The sequence below is a fragment of the Coregonus lavaretus genome (assembly GCF_964263955.1).
Source record: "Coregonus lavaretus genome assembly, chromosome: 2".
Taxonomy (NCBI): Eukaryota; Metazoa; Chordata; class Actinopteri; order Salmoniformes; family Salmonidae; genus Coregonus; species Coregonus lavaretus.
Window position 1 is genome coordinate 59,482,045 of NC_139989.1, and position 19,509 is coordinate 59,501,553.

General features: G+C 40.3%; 1 protein-coding gene and 2 pseudogenes across 3 annotated transcripts in view; 1 reads left to right on the plus strand and 2 right to left on the minus strand.

Annotated features, from left to right (window-relative positions):
• Positions 1 to 4,322: 4,322 nt before the first annotated feature.
• Positions 4,323 to 8,598, minus strand: LOC311139850 (B-cell receptor CD22-like; annotated as a pseudogene). Its single transcript has 4 exons — positions 8,535 to 8,598; positions 5,060 to 5,425; positions 4,724 to 4,954; positions 4,323 to 4,627 (listed from the first exon to the last, which is right to left on the minus strand). The product of its transcript is annotated as a B-cell receptor CD22-like (transcript).
• Positions 8,599 to 11,418: 2,820 nt separating this feature from the next.
• Positions 11,419 to 12,293, plus strand: LOC311139860 (neuropeptide B-like; the record flags this gene model as incomplete). The annotated part of the gene is made up of 2 exons (XM_084174839.1): positions 11,419 to 11,676; positions 12,165 to 12,293. 2 exons carry the CDS (start codon positions 11,419 to 11,421, stop codon positions 12,291 to 12,293), a joined length of 387 nt encoding a protein of 128 aa, XP_084030965.1.
• A 1,090-nt stretch (positions 12,294 to 13,383) lies between these two features.
• Positions 13,384 to 19,509, minus strand: part of LOC311146826 (guanine nucleotide-binding protein G(o) subunit alpha-like) — a 28,278-nt pseudogene continuing 22,152 nt past the window's right edge. Inside the window, exon 10 of the transcript in view lies at positions 13,384 to 13,574. The product of the transcript in view is annotated as a guanine nucleotide-binding protein G(o) subunit alpha-like (transcript). The remainder of the gene's footprint in view (positions 13,575 to 19,509) is intronic.

Sequence of the window (19,509 nt, forward strand, 5' to 3'; positions counted from 1 at the left end):
TGTCTGTACACCACCCTAGTAGGCTACTACTACTACTGCTGTACCTCCTGCCAAGTGGCAAGAGCAGGCTCTAAAGTGAGAAAGTTGCACAATACTGGCATCATATTACAGGAAGTCTAGAATACAGCTTGGCTGCTCATCGACTGAGGGTTGGCAATGATGGGAAGTGAAGAGGAATTTTTTGCAACAAATAGACATCGTTTTACATTTTAGTCATATAGCAGACGCTCTTATCCAGAGCGACTTACAGTTAGTGAGTGCATACATTTTTCATACTGGCCCCCCGTGGGAAACAAACCCACAACCCTGGTGTTGCAAGCGCCATGCTCTACCAACTACTACACTTATTACTAGTATGGAAATCTGAAGGGTGACTGAACATTGCATCTTAATTGTGGGCAATTCCACGGGAACAGAGTGATGCTGAGACTCAGATTATTCACTTTAAAATGTTTGTCGAACAGAAACCAATAATTGAAAAGTTTAAAAAACCATACAACTCTATGCACAAGGACTACTTTTAACAATTTCCACTGAACATTTTACAAAAACACGTTCCCTTTAAGAACAGTGGAGATGTAAAGTTTGGACACAGAATGATGATTTGTGCTGTTTGTGATGTCATTATTTTACCATCATTCTGGTACCAGAATGAGGGGGAGGGGACGACGACAAGGGAGAACTAACCTAGCTTTATGTTACTGTCATAACCACTTGATGAGTTATCGAAACATGAGGTGGACCAGGTTCTTTGCCCTGACATTCAGCTGGACTGCTCGTCTTGAATGGAGGCTTGGTGGTCCAGCTAGATGCCATCCTGCAGTGTCACGAGGACACAGGTAAGCATGTGTTATTGACTGGGGTTTGAACTAAATCCTAGGCATTCGTCTTCAGGGCCTGTATTTATAAAGCACGTCAGAGTGTTAGTGCTGGTCTTGGATCATAATGAGTAAGACTGTATGGACAGGGAGGGACCTGATTCTAGATCAGCACTCCTCTGAGACACTTTATGAATACAGGTCCTGGTCTTAAGCGAGGTCATCACGAGAGCGTAGTTCACCAAACCACCTCCATTACTCATGTATGCAAGGGAAAACAGGGGCACAACCAACAAGGCACAACATTCAGAACGTGACAGACAGTAGTGTCTTGTACCCAGTTGAAAATATCCTCTGTCCTTGCTTCAGCATGAGAGTCATGATGTTGCGTCAATTCCATTCCAAACCTTTGCATTTTATATTTTTTTCAGAATGTGAGACTGACAACTTTCTGCGAGTTAGAATAGTAGACTACACAAGGCTCAATTTTGAAATTTGGTTGTGCATCAGCAGTTTTACTCTTGTTATGTCAGTCACTGATAGTCAGTCGATTAGCCCATGTCAGCTAACACTTTTTAGATTGCTAAGTTAGTTTAGCGGCTAGCTATTGTTAGAAATTGCGTAATTCAAATCTGGTATTGGAATAAGAGTAAACATAATCAAGAGATATTCAATCCAAGCTAAATGTATTATATGCAAAATGTATGTATGATGAGTATGATGGTTCGTATACGGGCTCACTGAAATACCACGCAGGGCAGACAGAGAACTGGCTTCCTCATTACAAATTCTTCCTTAAATACCCTGACAGTTTTAGTTCCCGCTCTCTGCTGGGCCTATCAGGGTAGAGGTTGAGCGTGGTTTAGACTTGCCCAACCTATCGCTGGCGCTCCGGCTGGTCCCAGCCTCTTGGCGCTCCACTGTTGCCAGGTGTCTAGTTGTTTTGCAACTTATCCAGAAAGTCAGCACTTTTGCAGTACACGTCCTTGGACGGTTCACAGATCACAAAGAGGCAGTGTTCGGGTATTGTGAGACACAAGTTCTTATCTCCCCCTACTCCCTAAAACAGCTCCTCACATTAATCACAGCTTGTTAGGTTAAACAATTTATATCAGTACAGTACAAACCTTTTATGCTTAATCATTAATGCATTCTTTCTAAGCTAGTCATCACATCCAGTTATGAGAAAATAGATCCCCACACTATCTAAACTTGTTATCATGGTTGAATTACCTGCTGGGGGGCTCCCATTGATTTGTTAGTCAGTCTCACTCTAAAAACTGCTAACATTTCTCTCCACCTGTGTCGAATTGGTGGAATTGCAGGAAATTTGCTGTAAAATGGGTGTGCAGGCCTGGAAGGACTACCAGCTCAACACTGAGATGCGTCCGGTGGAATGAGGGACCGGTGGGGAAGAAGAGGAGGAGGGATGGGTAAAAGATATTGCAAGAGCAGGGATTGGAAAGGCTTTTGCAGCAGAGTTCGCCAAGAGGAAGGAGGTGGACTTTAAGAGGTAAATTCAGGCCCTCAGAAGGAAGAGATGGAACAGCAGGAAGTGGGTAATGGGCTCTCTGGACCCAAGAAAGAAGAGAGCAAGGTATTTCCAGAAAAGAGAGAGGTGGAAAAGAAAGGAGTAGGTCCAGAAAAGAGAGACGTAGAGAAAGAAAAGCGGTATCAAAAGTAAAGAGGGCGGTAGAACAAGAAAAGGGGGAGGAGAGTGTGAAGAACCCAGACACTCAGGAGAACACTACTGAGAGGCTGAAGAAAGTGAACTCGGGACTCTGTCATGATGGGAAGATGCAGCCCTGCCTCTCTCAGAAGCACCCTGGTAAGATAGGGCTGTACGTGGACTGTGACCGGGGTCGCCTGTCCTCTTTCTCTGTGTCTGGAGCCAGGGTGAAGCTCTTCCACAGGTTTGAGAAGGTGTCGTCCGATCCATCGCACCCGGCCGTCTGGCTCAGGGAGCCGGAGATGAGGATGACCTTCAGATGATGGGGTCATGGGTCAAGGGGCTATGCCATGGTGATGCTTCAGCTCAGAAAATGGAGAGTAGTCCTTGAAATAGAATTACCAGAATGAACATTCCCATTCAAGTCTATGTTCTGTGATGGATCTAGATCTATTTCTATGAGGAAATCTATCATTAAAGAGGGTTTCAGAGGGGGGCTTCTATGTCATCCACTGTAGGTCACAGAGGGAGTGCACATGGAGAGGTGATGGACTATGAATTTGCGTAAAAAATAAATAAACTTAAATAAATTAGACTGATACACTTCATGTTTTTATTTACATTTTTACTGAAGACAGTAAAGTATAGTGGTTAAGGATAGCTATAAAGTACATACAATGAAATGTAAGTACTTTAACTTTTTACTGCAGTGGGCTAAATCAGTGTCACACAGTGTTTCTTGGTAGTCTTAAATACATCTACTTTGAAACAAAAGTATACACCTCACACACATGGTTATGGGCTTAATAAAATAATACACCTGTACCATGTCAGATAGAGTTGAAATGTATTCAATTTTGAGTTTGCATCTCAATATTACACTTTATATACATCACAGAAGACTGACATATATAAAAAAAAAAAAAAACGTTTTTTACATAGAAACCCAGGATTTACAGCGTCATGTTTTTTTATTTATTTTTTATACTAACACTCCACCCTTGAGGCCACTAGAGGCTGCTTTTGGTCATTTGACTGCAGGAAAGGGTTTTTAAATTAAATTAAGTAAAATGCATTGCCATCTGCATGACTAGGTGAAATACATTGGAAAAAGTCACACAAAAAGCAACAATGTCTCTAAATATTGGGGTCTTTATTCTCTCTTTAAATGAGTGGACTGCAGATATCCAAGGTGGCAATTAAATTGCAAATAAATTCATTAAAAATCCTACAATGTGATTTTCTGGATTTTTTTTCTCTCAATTTGTCTGTCATAGTTGACGTGTACCTATGATGAAATTGACAGGCCTCTCTCATCTTTTTAAGTGGGAGAACTTGCACAATTGGTGGCTGACTAAATACTTTTTTTCCCCACTGTACCTGCTGGAGCGCATACTACGGGTGGGTGTTGCTATGGTGACTAATGAGCTAAGATAAGGCGGGGATTTGCCTAGCAGTGATTTATAGATGGCCTGGAGCCAGTGGGTTTGACGACGAACATGTAATGAGGACCAGACAACAAGAGCGTACAGGTCACAGTGGTGGGTAGTGTATGGGGCTTTGGAGACAAAACGGATGGCACTGTGATAGACTACATCCAATTTGCTGAGTAGAGTGTTGGAGGCTATTTTGTAAATGACATCGCCGAAGTCAAGGATCGGTAGGATAGTCAGTTTTACGAGGGCATGTTTGGCAGCATGAGTGAAGGAAGCTTTGTTTGCGAAATAGGAAGCCGATTCTGGATTTAACTTTGGATTGGAGATTCTTAATGTGAGTCTGGAAGGAGAGTTTACAGTCTAACCAGACACCTAGGTATTTGTAGTTGTCCACATACTCTAGGTCAGACCCGTCGAGAGTCGTGATTCTAGTCGGGTGGGCGGGTGCCAGCAGCGTTCGATTGAATTCTTTCTTCCATGCTTATTGCTGACGACACAGAAGTATTTCCCACTATTACTAGTGTGAGTAACATTAAACCGTAGCTCAGCCTGATATACCATTTCCAGACAACTGTCTCCATCTATTTTAAAGCAAGTGTAGTTCAATGCTGGGTTAGCATTGCTGCTGCAGGTCAGAGTAACATCACTACCCTCCAGTACTTCAGATGACGGCCAGACTGAGAATGAGGTATTCCTAGGGCCATCTGAAAGAGATCAGACCACATCATCAGGTTGTTATCTTACATCAGTGGCTTTTTAGAAAACAGTGTTACTTGTTAATAAAACCTTCCTTTACTCACATTCAACATTGACCCTGATAACCTCAGAAAGTGGTCTATTGTGATGCTTTGGCGAACATGAGTAGTTTCCAGAGTCTTGGAGGTAAAGAGTTGAGGACTCGTCTTGCAAGGGTTTTCTGTTCTTAAACCACATAACTGCAGATTAACAGTTGTTCATACAGGTCAGATTCACACAATCGCCTTCTTTTATTGGTCCGTGTACTTTGGGTGTTGTCATCGAAATGATAAACTCTAAAAGTGGAGAAAGAAACCCGGTAAATGTCCTAATCTATAGACAATGCAATGGTGAGCTATGCCCGTTTCACTTTTGAAGCAAATTAAGGAAAACAGACTTACCAAAAACAATCAGTTTTGCACCATTCTGACCCGTCCACTTGCCACCTTTGTTAGTTTCAAATCTGAATGCATATTCTCCACTGTCTCTCTGCTCTATTTGGTGGATTTGCAAAGAACAATTATGACCTTTGTTACCAACGTACTCAAATTTGGTGGCGGTATGAGTTGTGTTATTACTTTCAATGATGAAAGGGCCATCAAAAGACTGTTTCCTCCCGTGACTCCACATGACCTTTTCCACTGTTAGGTTCTTGTTATCAAGCATCTCAGGATATTGATATGTGCAGGGAATGACAACCGAAGAGCCAGTTACTGCACAGATCTATTTCTGTTGATATACCACAAGCCAGTCGGTGCACAAAACCCCTGAAACAAAAATCTATGTTTTATTGATTTACACTCTCTTAAGTATTTACAGTGCCTTGCAAAATTATTCATGCCCCTTGAATTGCTTCACATTTTATTGTGTTACAAAGTGGGATTAAAAATGATTTTATTGGCTTTTTTTTTTTTTTTACAATCTACTCAAAATACTCTGTCAAAGTGGAAGAAAAATTATACTTTTTAAAAAATATTAATAAAAATGTCACAACTAAAATATAGTTGTTGCATAAGTATTCAGCCCCTTTGTTTAGGCAAACCTACATGAGTTCAGGAGTAACATTTAGCTTAACAAATCACAAAGAAACATGGACTCACTCTGTGTGAAATAATAGGGGTTGACATGATTTTTGAATGACTAACCCTTCCTCTGTACCCTATACATACAACATCTGTAAGGTCCCTCAGTCAAGTATTGAATTTCAAGCACAGATTCAACTACAAAGACCAGGGAGCTTTTGGAAAGCTTCATAAAGAAGGGCAGTGATTGGTAGATGGGTAACATTAAATCAGACATTGAATATATCTTTTAGCATGGTCAAGTGAATAATTATGCTGTGGATGATGTAATAAACCACCCAGACACAACAAAGATAGAGTCATCCTTCTGAACTGAGCTGCAAGACAGGAAGGAAACTTCTCAAGGATGTTACCATGAGTCCATTGGTGATTTAAAACAGTTACAGAGCTTGAAGAATTATGAAAAGAATAATGGGCTAATATTTCACAATCCAGGTGGCTAAAGCTCTGAGAGACTTACCCAAGAAGACGCATAGTTGTAATCGCTGTCAAAGGTGTTTATAACATGTATTGACTCAGGGAGATGAACACTTATGCAACAACTATATTTTAGTTACTTATATATAAATGAAATAACTAAAATATAGTTGTTGCATTTAAAAAAAAATCCACTTTGACATTACATGTGATTTGGTGTAGATTGTAGACAAAAAAAATACAATTAAATCAATTTTAATCCCACTTTGTAATACAAATCCAAGAGGTATGAATACTTTTTCAAGGCACTATATTTAGACAGTGAAGCTCTATACTCCAGCATTTGGATTTGAGATCAAATGTTTTGTATGAGGTCACAGTTCAGAATGTCACCTTTTATTTGAGGGTATTTTCATATATATGTTTTACCGTTTAGAAATGAATGCGCTTTATGTATCTAGTCCCCCCATTTTAAGGTGTGAAGTATTTGGACAAATTCACTTATAGTGCAATATTGTGTCATTTTGGAGTCACATTTTCTTATTATGATATTTATCTGTCTGTAACGGTCTCACTCATCATTACTCACGATTCATTCAGGATTATCCGTAATCCTGGTAGCATCTACAGTGAGGGAAAAAAGTATTTGATCCCCTGCTGATTTTGTACGTTTGCCCACTGACAAAGAAATGATCAGTCTATAATTTTAATGATAGGGTTATTTGAACAGTGAGAGACAGAATAACCACACAAAAAATCCAGAAAAACGCATGTCAAAAATGTTATGAATTGATTTTCATTTTAATGAGGGAAATAATTATTCGACCCCCTCTCAATCAGAAAGATTTCTGGCTCCCGGGTGTCTTTTATACAGGTAACGAGCTGAGATTAGGAGCACACTCTTAAAGGGAGTGCTCCTAATCTCAGTTTGTTACCTGTATAAAAGACACCTGTCCACAGAAGCAATCAATCAATCAGATTCAAAACTCTCCACCATGGCCAAGAACAAAGAGCTCTCCAAGGATGTCAGGGACAAGATTGTAGACCTACACAAGGCTGGAATGGGCTACAAGACCATCGCCAAGCAGCTTGGTGAGAAGGTGACAACAGTTGGTGCGATTTTTCGCAAATGGAAGAAACACAAAAGAACTGTAAATCTCCCTCGGCCTGGGGCTCCATGCAAGATCTCGTGGAGTTGCAATAATCATGAGAACGGTGAGGAATCAGCCCAGAACTACTCGGGAGGATCTTGTCAATGATCTCAAGGCAGCTGGGACCATAGTCACCAAGAAAACAATTGGTAACACACTACGCCGTGAAGGACTGAAATCCTGCAGCACCCGCAAGGTCCCCCTGCTCAAGAAAGCACATATACATGCCCGTCTGAATTTTGCCAATGAACATCTGAATGATTCAGAGGAGAACTGGGTGAAAGTGTTGTGGTCAGATGAGACCAAAATGGAGCTCTTTGGCATCAACTCAACTCGTCGTGTTTGGAGGAGGAGGAATGCTGCCTATGACCCCTAGAACACCATCCCCACCGTCAAACATGGAGTTGGAAACATTATTCTTTGGCTGTGTTTTTCTGCTAAGGGGACAGGACAACTTCACCGCATCAAAGGGACGATGGACGGGCCATGTACAGTCAAATCTTGGGTGAGAACCTCCTTCCCTCAGCCAGGGCATTGAAAATGGGTCGTGGATGGGTATTCCAGCATGACAATGACCCAAAACACACAGCCAAGGCAACAAAGGAGTGGCTCAAGAAGAAGCACATTAAGGTCCTGGAGTGGCCTAGCCAGTCTCCAGACCTTAATCCCATAGAAAATCTGTGGAGGGAGCTGGGTTCGAGTTGCCAAACGTCAGTGGGACAAAATCCCTCCTGAGATGTGTGCAAACCTGGTGGCCAACTACAAGAAACGTCTGACCTCTGTGATTGCCAACAAGGGTTTTGCCACCAAGTACTAAGTAATGTTTTGCAGAGGGGTCAAATACTTATTTCCCTCATTAAAATGCAAATCAATTTTTAACATTTTTGACATGCGTTTTTCTGGATTTTTTTGTTGTTATTCTGTCTCTCACTGTTCAAATAAACCTACCATTAAAATTATAGACTGATCATTTCTTTGTCAGTGGGCAAACATACAAAATCAGCAGGGGACCAAATACTAAACTTTAATGTATATATTAAAAAAATATATATACATATGCCTGACGCCCCACAGTTTGGGAACCACTGCTATACACTGATGTCTATCATTTTAAACTGTTTGGCAAAATATTACTCTGGAAAGTCTAAGCATGATACAAATAATGAATTAGTTCCTAGTTATAATGACATTTAATTAATCTTTTTAATTTCCTTCGTCGTTCTTACCAGGCAAAATGAGTAGAGCCAGAGCCATTTCCATCCAGATGGGTTGTGTCAGCCCAACACTCATCTCTGTAGCCACACAGCAATCTCTCTAAGGTCCTCCACTTGAGTCAGAGTTCTTAATACAGCAGTCAAAGATGCAGAGTGAACCTCAGTCCTCTAGTTTAAACACAGACATTTTGTGTCAATTCATTTAGGGGCCTGAAGTTACTCATTAGGAGCTGCGCTGCAAAAAGGCAAACTGTCTTTGCAAGTGTCATCAAAAGACAAAAAGTCTGGGTGTATCAGCTAGCTAATGAGCTGAGTGAGAGTCACCTGATGATATCAGAGACCCTCTCTGAAACCAAATCAGGTCATTTTACCACAGGCACAACATGCCTTCAGGAAGTATTCATACCCCTTGACTTATTCCACATTTTGTTTTGTTACAGCTTGAATTCAAAATTGATTAAATCAAAAATGTTTGTCACCCATCTACACACAATACCCTATAATGACAAAGGGAAAACATGTATTTAGAAATTGTTGCTAATTTATTGTAAATGAAATACAGAAATATCTCATTTACATAAGTATTCACACCCAAGTCAATACATGTTAGAATCACCTACAGCTGTGAGTCTTTCTGAGTAAGTCTCTCAGAGCTTTGCTCACCTTGATTGTACATATTTGCACATTATTCTTTTTAAAATTCTTCAAGCTCTGTCAGGTTGGTTGTTGTTCATTGCTAGACAGCAGTTTTCAAGTCTTGCCATAGATTTTCAAGCCAATTTAAGTGAAAACTGTAACTAGGCCACTCAAGAACATTCTATGTTTTCTTGGTAAGCAATTCCAGTGTATATTTGGCCTTGTGTTTTAGGTTATTGTCCTGCTGAAAGGTGAATTTGTCTCCCAGTGTCTGTTGGAAAGCAGACTGAACCAGGTTTCCCCTAGGATATTGCCTGTGATTAGCTCTATTCTGTTTCTTTTTATCCTCAAAAACTCCCTAGTCGTTGCCGATGACAAACATATCCATAACATGATGCAGCCACCACCATGCTTGAATATGAAGAGTGGTACTTAGTGATGTGTTGTATCGGATTTGCCCCAAATATAACATTTTGTATTCAGTAGATAAAGTAAATTTCTTTGCCACATTTGTTGCAGTTTTACTTTAGTGCCTTATTGCAAACAGGATGCATGTTTTGGAATATTTGTTGTTTGTACAGATTTCCTTCTTTTCACTGTGTAATTTAGGTTAGTATTGAGGAGTAAGTACAATGTTGTTTATCCATCCTAAGTTTTCTCCTATCACAGCCATAAAACTCTGTAACTGTTTGTAACATTGGTCTCATGGTGAAATCACTGAGTGGTTTCCTTCCTCTCTGGCAACTGAGTTAGGAAGGGCGCCTGTATCTTTGTAGTGACTGGGTATATTGATACACCATCCAAAGTGTAATTATTAACTTCACCATGCTCAAAGGGATATTCAATGTCTGGGTTATTATTATTATTATTATTATTATTTTTTACATCTACCAATATGTGCCCTTCTCTGCAAGGCATTGGAAAACATCGCTAGTCTTTGTGGTAGAATCTGTTTGAAATTCACTGCTCAACTAAGGGACCTTACAGATAATGGTATGTGTGGGGTACAGAGATGAGGTAGTCAATAAAAAATAATGTTAAACATTAATATTGCACATAGAGTGAGTCCATGCAACTTATTAAGACAATTTTTACTCCTGAATTTATTTAGGCTTGCCATAACAAAGGGGTTGAATACTTATTGAATCAAGACATTTTAGCTTTTCATTTGTAATTAATTTGTAATTAACTTTGACATTATGGGGTATTTCGTGTAAGCTAGTGACACAAAATCTCAATTTAATCCATTTAACAAAACGACATTTGGAAGAAATCAAGGGGTGTGAATACTTTCTGAAGGCAATGTAAGTCATTTCCACTTCTACTGTATGTTAACCATAAACAGAGACCTGTGGAGGTTGAGGGCGTGACCCAGATTGTACCCTGTGCTCCGTGCAAAAAAACAGTAGGCCTACCAGTCACAACTGCTGCTGGGGTCCAGACCAAATAAGGAGAATGTTGTTTCGCTGAAGTGATTGGGTGTAATGTTGTACGTTGTCCACATGGTGGCAGACTACTGTGTATGACCGACATTTCCAGATGTAAATTATTCCCAAATCTATGGGTTATTCCACACAGAAGATTTATAGAATAAACCAACTATATGAAAATGCGGCATACACGTGTGAAACCAAAAATGGATATTAGACAAACAGAGAATAGTTTATACTGTAATTGAAAAAACTAAAACTGAGAAATCTATTTTTTTTAAAGCTCTCAAAAGGTTTATTATAGGCAAGGTAGGCTATATAAACTTCTCAGTGGGTCTACAATTTTTTTTTTAAACATACAAAAAAACCATCACATATTAATTATTATATAGGAAACTTGAGCAACATTGTGAATTGTAAACCTTTTAAATCATCATAAAATGAAAATGCTTAAAGTGCTTTGATTTGTGCAGAACCTGACGTTACTCCTCTTCAGCAGTTCTGACCTTTTGGTGAGTTTTATAAACTGATACATTCGCTTCATCTAAATTAAACGTCAGATCATGTCTGACACCATACCCGCCTTCAGACTAGCCTCCACCCCTGGCTCTCTAACGCGTAAAACTGATAAATTCATACAGGATTCTATCAAGCAGAATATGAATCACCCACTCTATTGTAGCCTAGTTAACGAAATTTAAATACGATCACGAGGTCACTATATAAGAGAGGACAGTAGGAAAAAAACATATACCAAGTTTTCATTGAGGTGAAGTTATAGGGAGAAAGTTAAAGGAGCGCAAGAACGAGAACTTCACACAGTGTTCGACATGGAGAGGTCCGGTAAACTTGCTTTAGTAATTGTAGTTATTTCCATGCTGGTTTCTTGCAACCCAACAGAAGCGTGGTACAAGCAAGTTTCCGGCCCAAGCTACTACTCGGTGGGCAGAGCTTCGGGTTTGCTGTCCGGGATCCGGAGATCACCATATGTTAGGAGGTCCGAGACCGAGTCGGACAGCGGAGAGTCTACGGTGAACAGCATCCTCTCGGAACAGAGCAGTCGACTGAATTCGGTTCTTAAATCTATGGTAAGAGGCTATATTTTACATTACTCATGTTCAATTTAGCAATGCGCATTGGACGCAGGCACTTCCTGTGGTCCGTAAATGTGCTTAAAGGTGCGTAAAAGTTAAACATTGCACAGGGCACAGAACATAATTTTTTGGTAGACTACTATTATATATTTAAAACAGTTTATTTCTGAGAGCACACCCTGAAACTGGATCATCATGAAGGTCCATTCAGCACAACCAAGTAGCCTACAGCCTCATTTTACAGTCAAGTTTGGAATAGATTGGAAGAAAACTACAATAAATCAAAAGGACACATTAGAATATCAGTTAATAAGGTCAAAAATTTTTATTTTCAAAATCCACATTTTTGGGGAAATGAATCTCAATCAACAAACAGGCACAGCAGGTCTTCAACATCAATTGACCTTCTCATAATTCGCTTAATGTTGCATTATGTTCATTACAGTGTTGATTAAAATGTCTTGTTTTTTTTGCTGTTTCAGCCTATTTGTATCAAAGATATCACACCGAACCTGCAGAGCTGCGAACTTGTTCAGGATGGCTCAAGCTTATTTCAATGTAAAGCAGACGTGTTCGTATCGCTCGACTCATTGGACTGTGTGGAAGCATGATCAGCACCCCGAACGTGGATGGACTGATAATGTTCGATGTAACCGAATGTTTCTTATTTTCCATGGCACAAATATAACTGTTTTGTGTGAAAGTCTGTTTTAGCGTCCTGCCATGCGCGGTCTGACTACTACTTCCCCTAACGGGTAATAGCCAATTTCTCTGTTAAAGCATATTTTTATTTAATGTATAGCAATGTACATATTAATGTATTAATTTCTGAAAATGTATCTTTGTTCATGAATAAATAAGTCTTATATTGCACTCAAATTATTTGACCCAATTATTTACCTGGGATAGGATAAAGTAATCCTTCTACCCCCCCCCAAAAAAAAATGTGTAAAGTGGTTATCCCACTGGCTATAGGGTGAATGCACCAATTTGTGAGTCGCTCTGGATAAGAGCGTCTGCTAAATGACGTAAATGTGCCCTTGAGCAAGGCACTTAACCCTAATTGCTCCTGTAAGTCGCTCTGGATAAGAGCGTCTGCTAAATGACTAAAATGTAAATGTAAATGTATTTTGCCATATAGGCCAACATTAATCCAGCTTCATACATTTGTACAATAATTCTCACCCAAACACCTATAAAATAATCACCTATGTGTATGTAAACGTCAAAAAATACATTTTAGTTAACTCAAATAGGCTATAATGCAAACCACTCAAGCTTGGCATACATCTGCCTCCATCTTAAAATAATTACCATCATCACAGACAAGTAGGCCTATACATTAATTTATTGAATTAAAACGCTTAGAAAATAATGTTAACACCAACATGATTATTGTAAGAAGAAAAAAAATACAGCCAAAATGAGGAATGTCCATTCATATTAACTTAGCTCAGTCCTTTAAATCCATGATGGCAATAATAATTAACTAAGGATATAGCTTTGAATGTCCTGAGCAACTAAATTAAGTTGGTTTTACAGATCATAACAGTAAAAAGAAATGCACACACACAATGACAGCTGTCTGTAGTTAGTATATATTACATATGTTAAAAAATATATATAAAAACAAATATCCATCAATAAAATCTAGAAAGTGTCTTTAAGGCACTGTTGCGGTCAATGGACCCAGGTCAGGTCTTATAGCAACGAGACCACCTCCAGGTTCTCCTTGACGATGGTGTCCATGACAACGTGGAAGACCACCTGTACGTTGTGGGTGTCCGTGGCGGTGGTGTAGTGGTGGTAGACCAGCTTGTTGGGGGTCCTGTTGCAGGCCACAAACATGGCAGTGATGTGACGCGCGGCAGCATCCACATCCCAGTCGGCTCCTGTATAAGGGGACATAGCAGAGAAGTCATGTCAATTGAGTGACATATACCCAATTGAGTGAAGTATACAAGTTGAAGTTCAATCTCCAATAATGGACTGGCCATAGGGCAGTTCGGGCAAATGCCTGACGGGCTGGTCCATCTTTAGCCCATGTTTAGTAAATATAGTTTTTTGTGCTGTGATCATTATTTGGCTAATGATGGGGTCCTCAAAAAAAATAAAAAAATAAGCCGTTAGAAATTCCCAGGCAAATATATTTTCTCAGTCCACCCGTCCATCTCTATAGGCTTGTAAGCTTATTCCATATTATCATCATCCATACTCCATCACACGATTACAAAGACTGTTCCATATCACCATCCATACTCCATCACACGATTACAAAGACTATTCCATATCACCATCCATACTCCATCACACGATTACAGACTGTTCCATATCACCATCCATACTCCATCACACGATTACAGACTGTTCCCTATCATCATCCATACTCCATCACACGATTACAAAGACTGTTCCCTATCATCATCCATACTCCATCACACGATTACAAAGACTGACTCTGGTATAAGAGTGCTGTATGGAAACATGTTTTGTAGCCATCATGCACCAATGGGGTGAAAACAGTGGTTGTCTACTGAGCCTTGCTCCTAGCTAGTCCTTAAACCACACAGTATCAGCTAGATGTGTGTTTGTTTCAAAATCATGGAAGGACACTTGAAAAGTTTGGGAAAATCCAATGTGTCTGGAGATGTGAAAATAAATAAAATGTCTCGTTTTGGCATGATGAACTGAAACTCAGTGAAAAAGTGAAATTATGTTCCGTGACAAGTTCATACCAAGTTCACGCAAAACAACTTGGTTCTTATACAGTGGAAAACCAGAGAGAGAACAATCTCTGCAGCTCCACTGAAGACTGAATCACCTCTATTTTAATTACAAAGCCTCCAGTTCTGAGGGATGAGAGTGAAATATTTAAGACTGTTACTGAGCCCTGAGGACCAGAAAGAGGCTGTGTATAAGTGAGGTGCTATCGGTCTGCCATGATAACCCCCCCGGCAAGACATTATTCTGGCTTCTGAGACAGTGGCTGCGTCTGAAATGGTATCGTATAGAGCTCTGGTCAAAAGTAGTGCACCATGTAGAGTATAGGGTGCCATTTGAGACGCAGACATTGTCTTGTTTCTTGATACTCCCATTGGGAATGCAATGAGTAGGTTTCCCTCATGCTGCAGGGGAAACTGCAGGAGTTCCAATCTAAAGAATGTGGCAGCGGAAACCGGAATGTGGATACTGGATGTATATTTGAGGGGGATTCCCATAGAAAAACACAGTACCACAAGGATGCCTGCAGAGAAGGGATTCTCCCTATGGAGAAACTGGTCCCGCTATAAAATGACACGCAGCTTATAAAGCCTTCATAAACACTACATAAAGTATAACCGTATGTCATGCTCTATAAAGGGCTCATTAATGTGGCATAACTGTGTGATAACCAATGTCAAATGTGCATTAACCCACTATGTCAAATATTACATAAACCTGTGCTTTATAAAGGGTGGCATTAGCACTGCTTAATGAAGGCCTTAGAAATCATATTAAATCGAGGCTTCTCAAAGCATTTATAATCTTGTCATGCATCTTGGTAGAGCATTGCAATGCCAGGATAGTGGGTTCGATTCCAGGGACCATCCATATGTTAAACGTCTGCTAAATGGCATATATTATTTTACTCCAAAACATATCTAGAATGGCCCAACCGCTTTCCCTCTTGGGTGCATAGCCAATATTGACCTCAACATTCTGCAAAATGCTGTGCTGCAGGATGACACAGGCTCTAAAGTGCAGTCATGCACAGAAAGAAATGTCTAACGCCTTTTAAAACTATTAAAAAATGTGCCTAATTCCGTTTGTCTCCCCAAATTCCGTTTTCTACTCTGTTTTGTTTTTCCAGATTTTCCCAAATCTTTCTGGTTTTGCCCCAGTTGTTTTACACACTTTAATAAAAAATATATATAAAAAAATGAATGAGATTTTCTGTGTTCACAACAATGTTTAAACCGCATCAGGGGACAACTTGAGTTCTAAAAAAACACCTTCGATTTTTTAGTGTAGTTACCCTTTTTAATGTATTTTTTATGTATTTTATTTCACCAGGTAAACCAGTTGAGACCAAGTTAACATTTACAACTGCGACCTGGCCAAGATAAAGCAAAGCATTAACACACACACACACACACTGTTTGGTTAGCAGTGTTTCTGTAAGCACACGTGATGGAATTAGCTAATCAAATGCACATTTGTTTTGCCACTGGACAGCGAAAAATAAGTTAACCTTTATTGTAATTTTGTAGTAGTTAAGCTTCAAGTCAGATTACATAGCTACTTCAAATAATTATTTCAAATAATTTCGGTGACTTCACAGCAATTGCTAGAAAGCTAACATTAGCTAGATAGCTAGCTAACGTTAACAGCATAAGTTCGATAGCTAGCTAACTATACCAATACGAAATGTAGCTAGCTAGCAGGCTAAACTAAATAAAAATCACCCTAGATCCAGCCACTTCAGTCATGTCATGAGATTTATAAATGAAAGAGGATTATAACACGAATCGAAAGGAGATCCCCCATCTCCCCATATAGAGTATTACTGGTGCAGCACAGAAATGCCCTTATCCAGATGGTGACAAGACTTGTTTTTATACTGAACAAAAATATAAAAACGCAACATGCAACAATTTCCAAGATTTTACTGAATTTCAGTTCATGTAAGGAAATCAGTAAATTGAAATTAATTTATTAGGCTCTAATCTATGGATTTTACAAGACTGGGAATACAGATATGCATTCGTTGGTCACAGGTACCTTCAAAAAAAGGTAGGGGTGTGGATCATAAAAACAGTCAGTATCTGGTGTGAACACCATTTGCCTCATGCAGCGCAAGCCACTATCAGGCTGTTGATTGTGGCCTGTGGAATGTTGACCCACTCCTCTTCAATGGCTGTGCGAAGTTGCTGGATTTTGGCAGGAACTGGAACACGCTGTCGTACACGTCGATCCAGAGCATCCCAAACATGCTCAATGGGTGATATACAGTGGGGAGAACAAATATTTGATACACTGCCGATTTTGCAGGTTTTCCTACTTACAAAGCATGTAGAGGTCTGTAATTTCTATCATAGGTACACTTCAACTGTGAGAGACGGAATCCAAAAATCCAGAAAATCACATTGTATGATTTTTAAGTAATTAATTTGCATGACATAAGTATTTGATCACCTACCAACCAGTAAGAATTCTGGCTCTCACAGACCTGTTAGTTTTTCTTTAAGAAGCCCTCCTGTTCTCCACTCATTACCTGTATTAACTGCACCTGTTTGAACTCGTTACCTGTATAAAAGACACCTGTCCACACACTCAATCAAACAGACCTGCACAAGGCTGGGATGGGCTACAGGACAATAGGCAAGCAGCTTGGTGAGAAGGCAACAACTGTTGGCGCAATTATTAGAAAATGGAAGAAGTTCAAGATGACGGTCAATCACCCTCGGTCTGGGGCTCCATGCAAGATCTCACCTCGTGGGGCATCAATGATCATGAGGAAGGTGAGGGATCAGCCCAGAACTACACGGCAGGACCTGGTCAATGACCTGAAGAGAGCTGGGACCACAGTCTCAAAGAAAACCATTAGTAACACACTACGCCGTTATGGATTAAAATCCTGCAGCGCACGCACGGTTCCCCTGCTCAAGCCAGTGCATGTCCAGGCCCGTCTGAAGTTTGCCAATGACCATCTGGATGATCCAGAGGAGGAATGGGAGAAGGTCATGTGGTCTGATGAGACAAAAATAGAGCTTTTTGGTCTAAACTCCACTCGCCGTGTTTGGAGGAAGAAGAAGGATGAGTACAACCCCAAGAACACCATCCCAACCGTGAAGCATGGAGGTGGAAACATCATTCTTTGGGGATGCTTTTCTGCAAAGGGGACAGGACGACTGCACCGTATTGAGGGGAGGATGGATGGGGCCATGTATCGCGAGATCTTGGCCAACAACCTCCTTCCCTCATAAGAGCATTGAAGATGGGTCGTGGCTGGGTCTTCCAGCATGACAACGACCCGAAAACACACAGCCAGGGCAACTAAGGAATGGCTCCCGTAAGAAGCATCTCAAGGTCCTGGAGTGGCCTAGCCAGTTTCCAGACCTGAACCCAATAGAAAATCTTTGGAGGGAGCTGAAAGTCCGTATTGCCCAGCGACAGCCCCGAAACCTGAAGGATCTGGAGAAGGTCTGTATGGAGGAGTGGGCCAAAATCCCTGCTGCAGTGTGTGCAAACCTGGTCAAGACCTACAGGAAACGTATGATCTCTGTAATTGCAAACAAAGGTTTCTGTACCAAATATTAATTTCTGCTTTTCTGATCAAATACTTATGTCATGCAATAAAATGCAAATTAATTACTTAAAAATCATACAATGTGATTTTCTGGATTTTTGTTTTAGATTCCGTCTCTCACAGTTGAAGTGTACCTATGATAAAAATTACAGACCTCTACATGCTTTGTAAGTAGGAAAACCTGCAAAATCGGCAGTGTATCAAATACTTGTTCTCTCCACTGTGAGTATGCAGAACTTGGAAGAACAGTGCCATTTTCAGCTTCCAGGAATAGTGTACAGACCCTTGCAACATGGGGCCGTGCATTATCATGCTGAAACGTGAGGTGACGGTGGCAGATGAATGGCACGACAATGGGCCTCGGGATCGCGTCACGGTATCTCTGTGCATTGAAATTGCCATTGATAAAACACAATTGTGTTCGTTGTCCGTAGCTTATGCCTGCCCATACCATAACCCCACCGCCACTATGGGGCACGCTGTTCACAACGTTGACATCAGCAAACCGCTCGACCACACGTGGTCTGCGGTTGTGAGGCCAGTTGGACGTACTGCCAAATTCTCTAAAACGATGTTGGAGGCGGTTTATGGTAGAGAAATGAACATAAAATTATCTGGCAACAACTCTGGTGGACAGTCCTGCAGCCAGCATGCCAAAAGCACGCTCCCTCAAAACTTGAGACCTCTGTGGCATTGTGTTGTGTGACAAAACTGCACATTTTAGAGTGACATTTTATTGTCCCCAACACAAGGTGCACCTGTGTAATTATCATGCTGTTTAAATCAGCTTCTTGATATGCCACAGCTGTCAGGTGGATGGATTATCTTGGCAAAGGAGAAATGCTCACTAACAGGGATGTAATCAAATTTGTCCACAAAATTTGAGCAAAAAAAGATTTGTGTGCATATGGACAATGTCTGGGATCTTTTATTTCAGTTCATGAAACGTGGGACCAACAATTCACATGTTGCGTTTATATTTTTGTTCAGTGTACTTTTAAGGTTGGAACCAACATGCAGTACCTCCAGCAGGCAGAGAGGCAATAACCATTTGTCCGCTAGCTCAGGGACAAGCTACACTATTCGCAGCCCTGTGTAGTGTTCAATGTAATTGCATTGCTCGACTTTGAAACTTAAAGTATTTGTATTGTTTTAAAAATGTAAAAAAGAAAATGGTTTAAACTGGTCTTTAAATTTATTTTTGTTTTAGCTGTTAGAGATAATTGTTAAGCGTTAACATGTGTTTACATCACTAAGCCTTTGCGTATGCGTTATGACCAAACGGTCTGACTTTATAGTAAGTACAGCGTCATATGATACACAGCATTTAACTGTCACTAAATAGGTTATGCTTTGCTGATTGTTGAAGGTTCTCTCATGATCCACAGGTTACTGTAGGGTGAGAGGTATTTAGATGAGTTGATGGACCTGCAAAACGTACGTTTGTATGTGTCAGAGCCAAGTTGATTTGCAGTAGTCCTACCAGAGACTACCGCACCAGGTATTCCTCTTCTGTTCCCATGGAGACCAGGGATTGA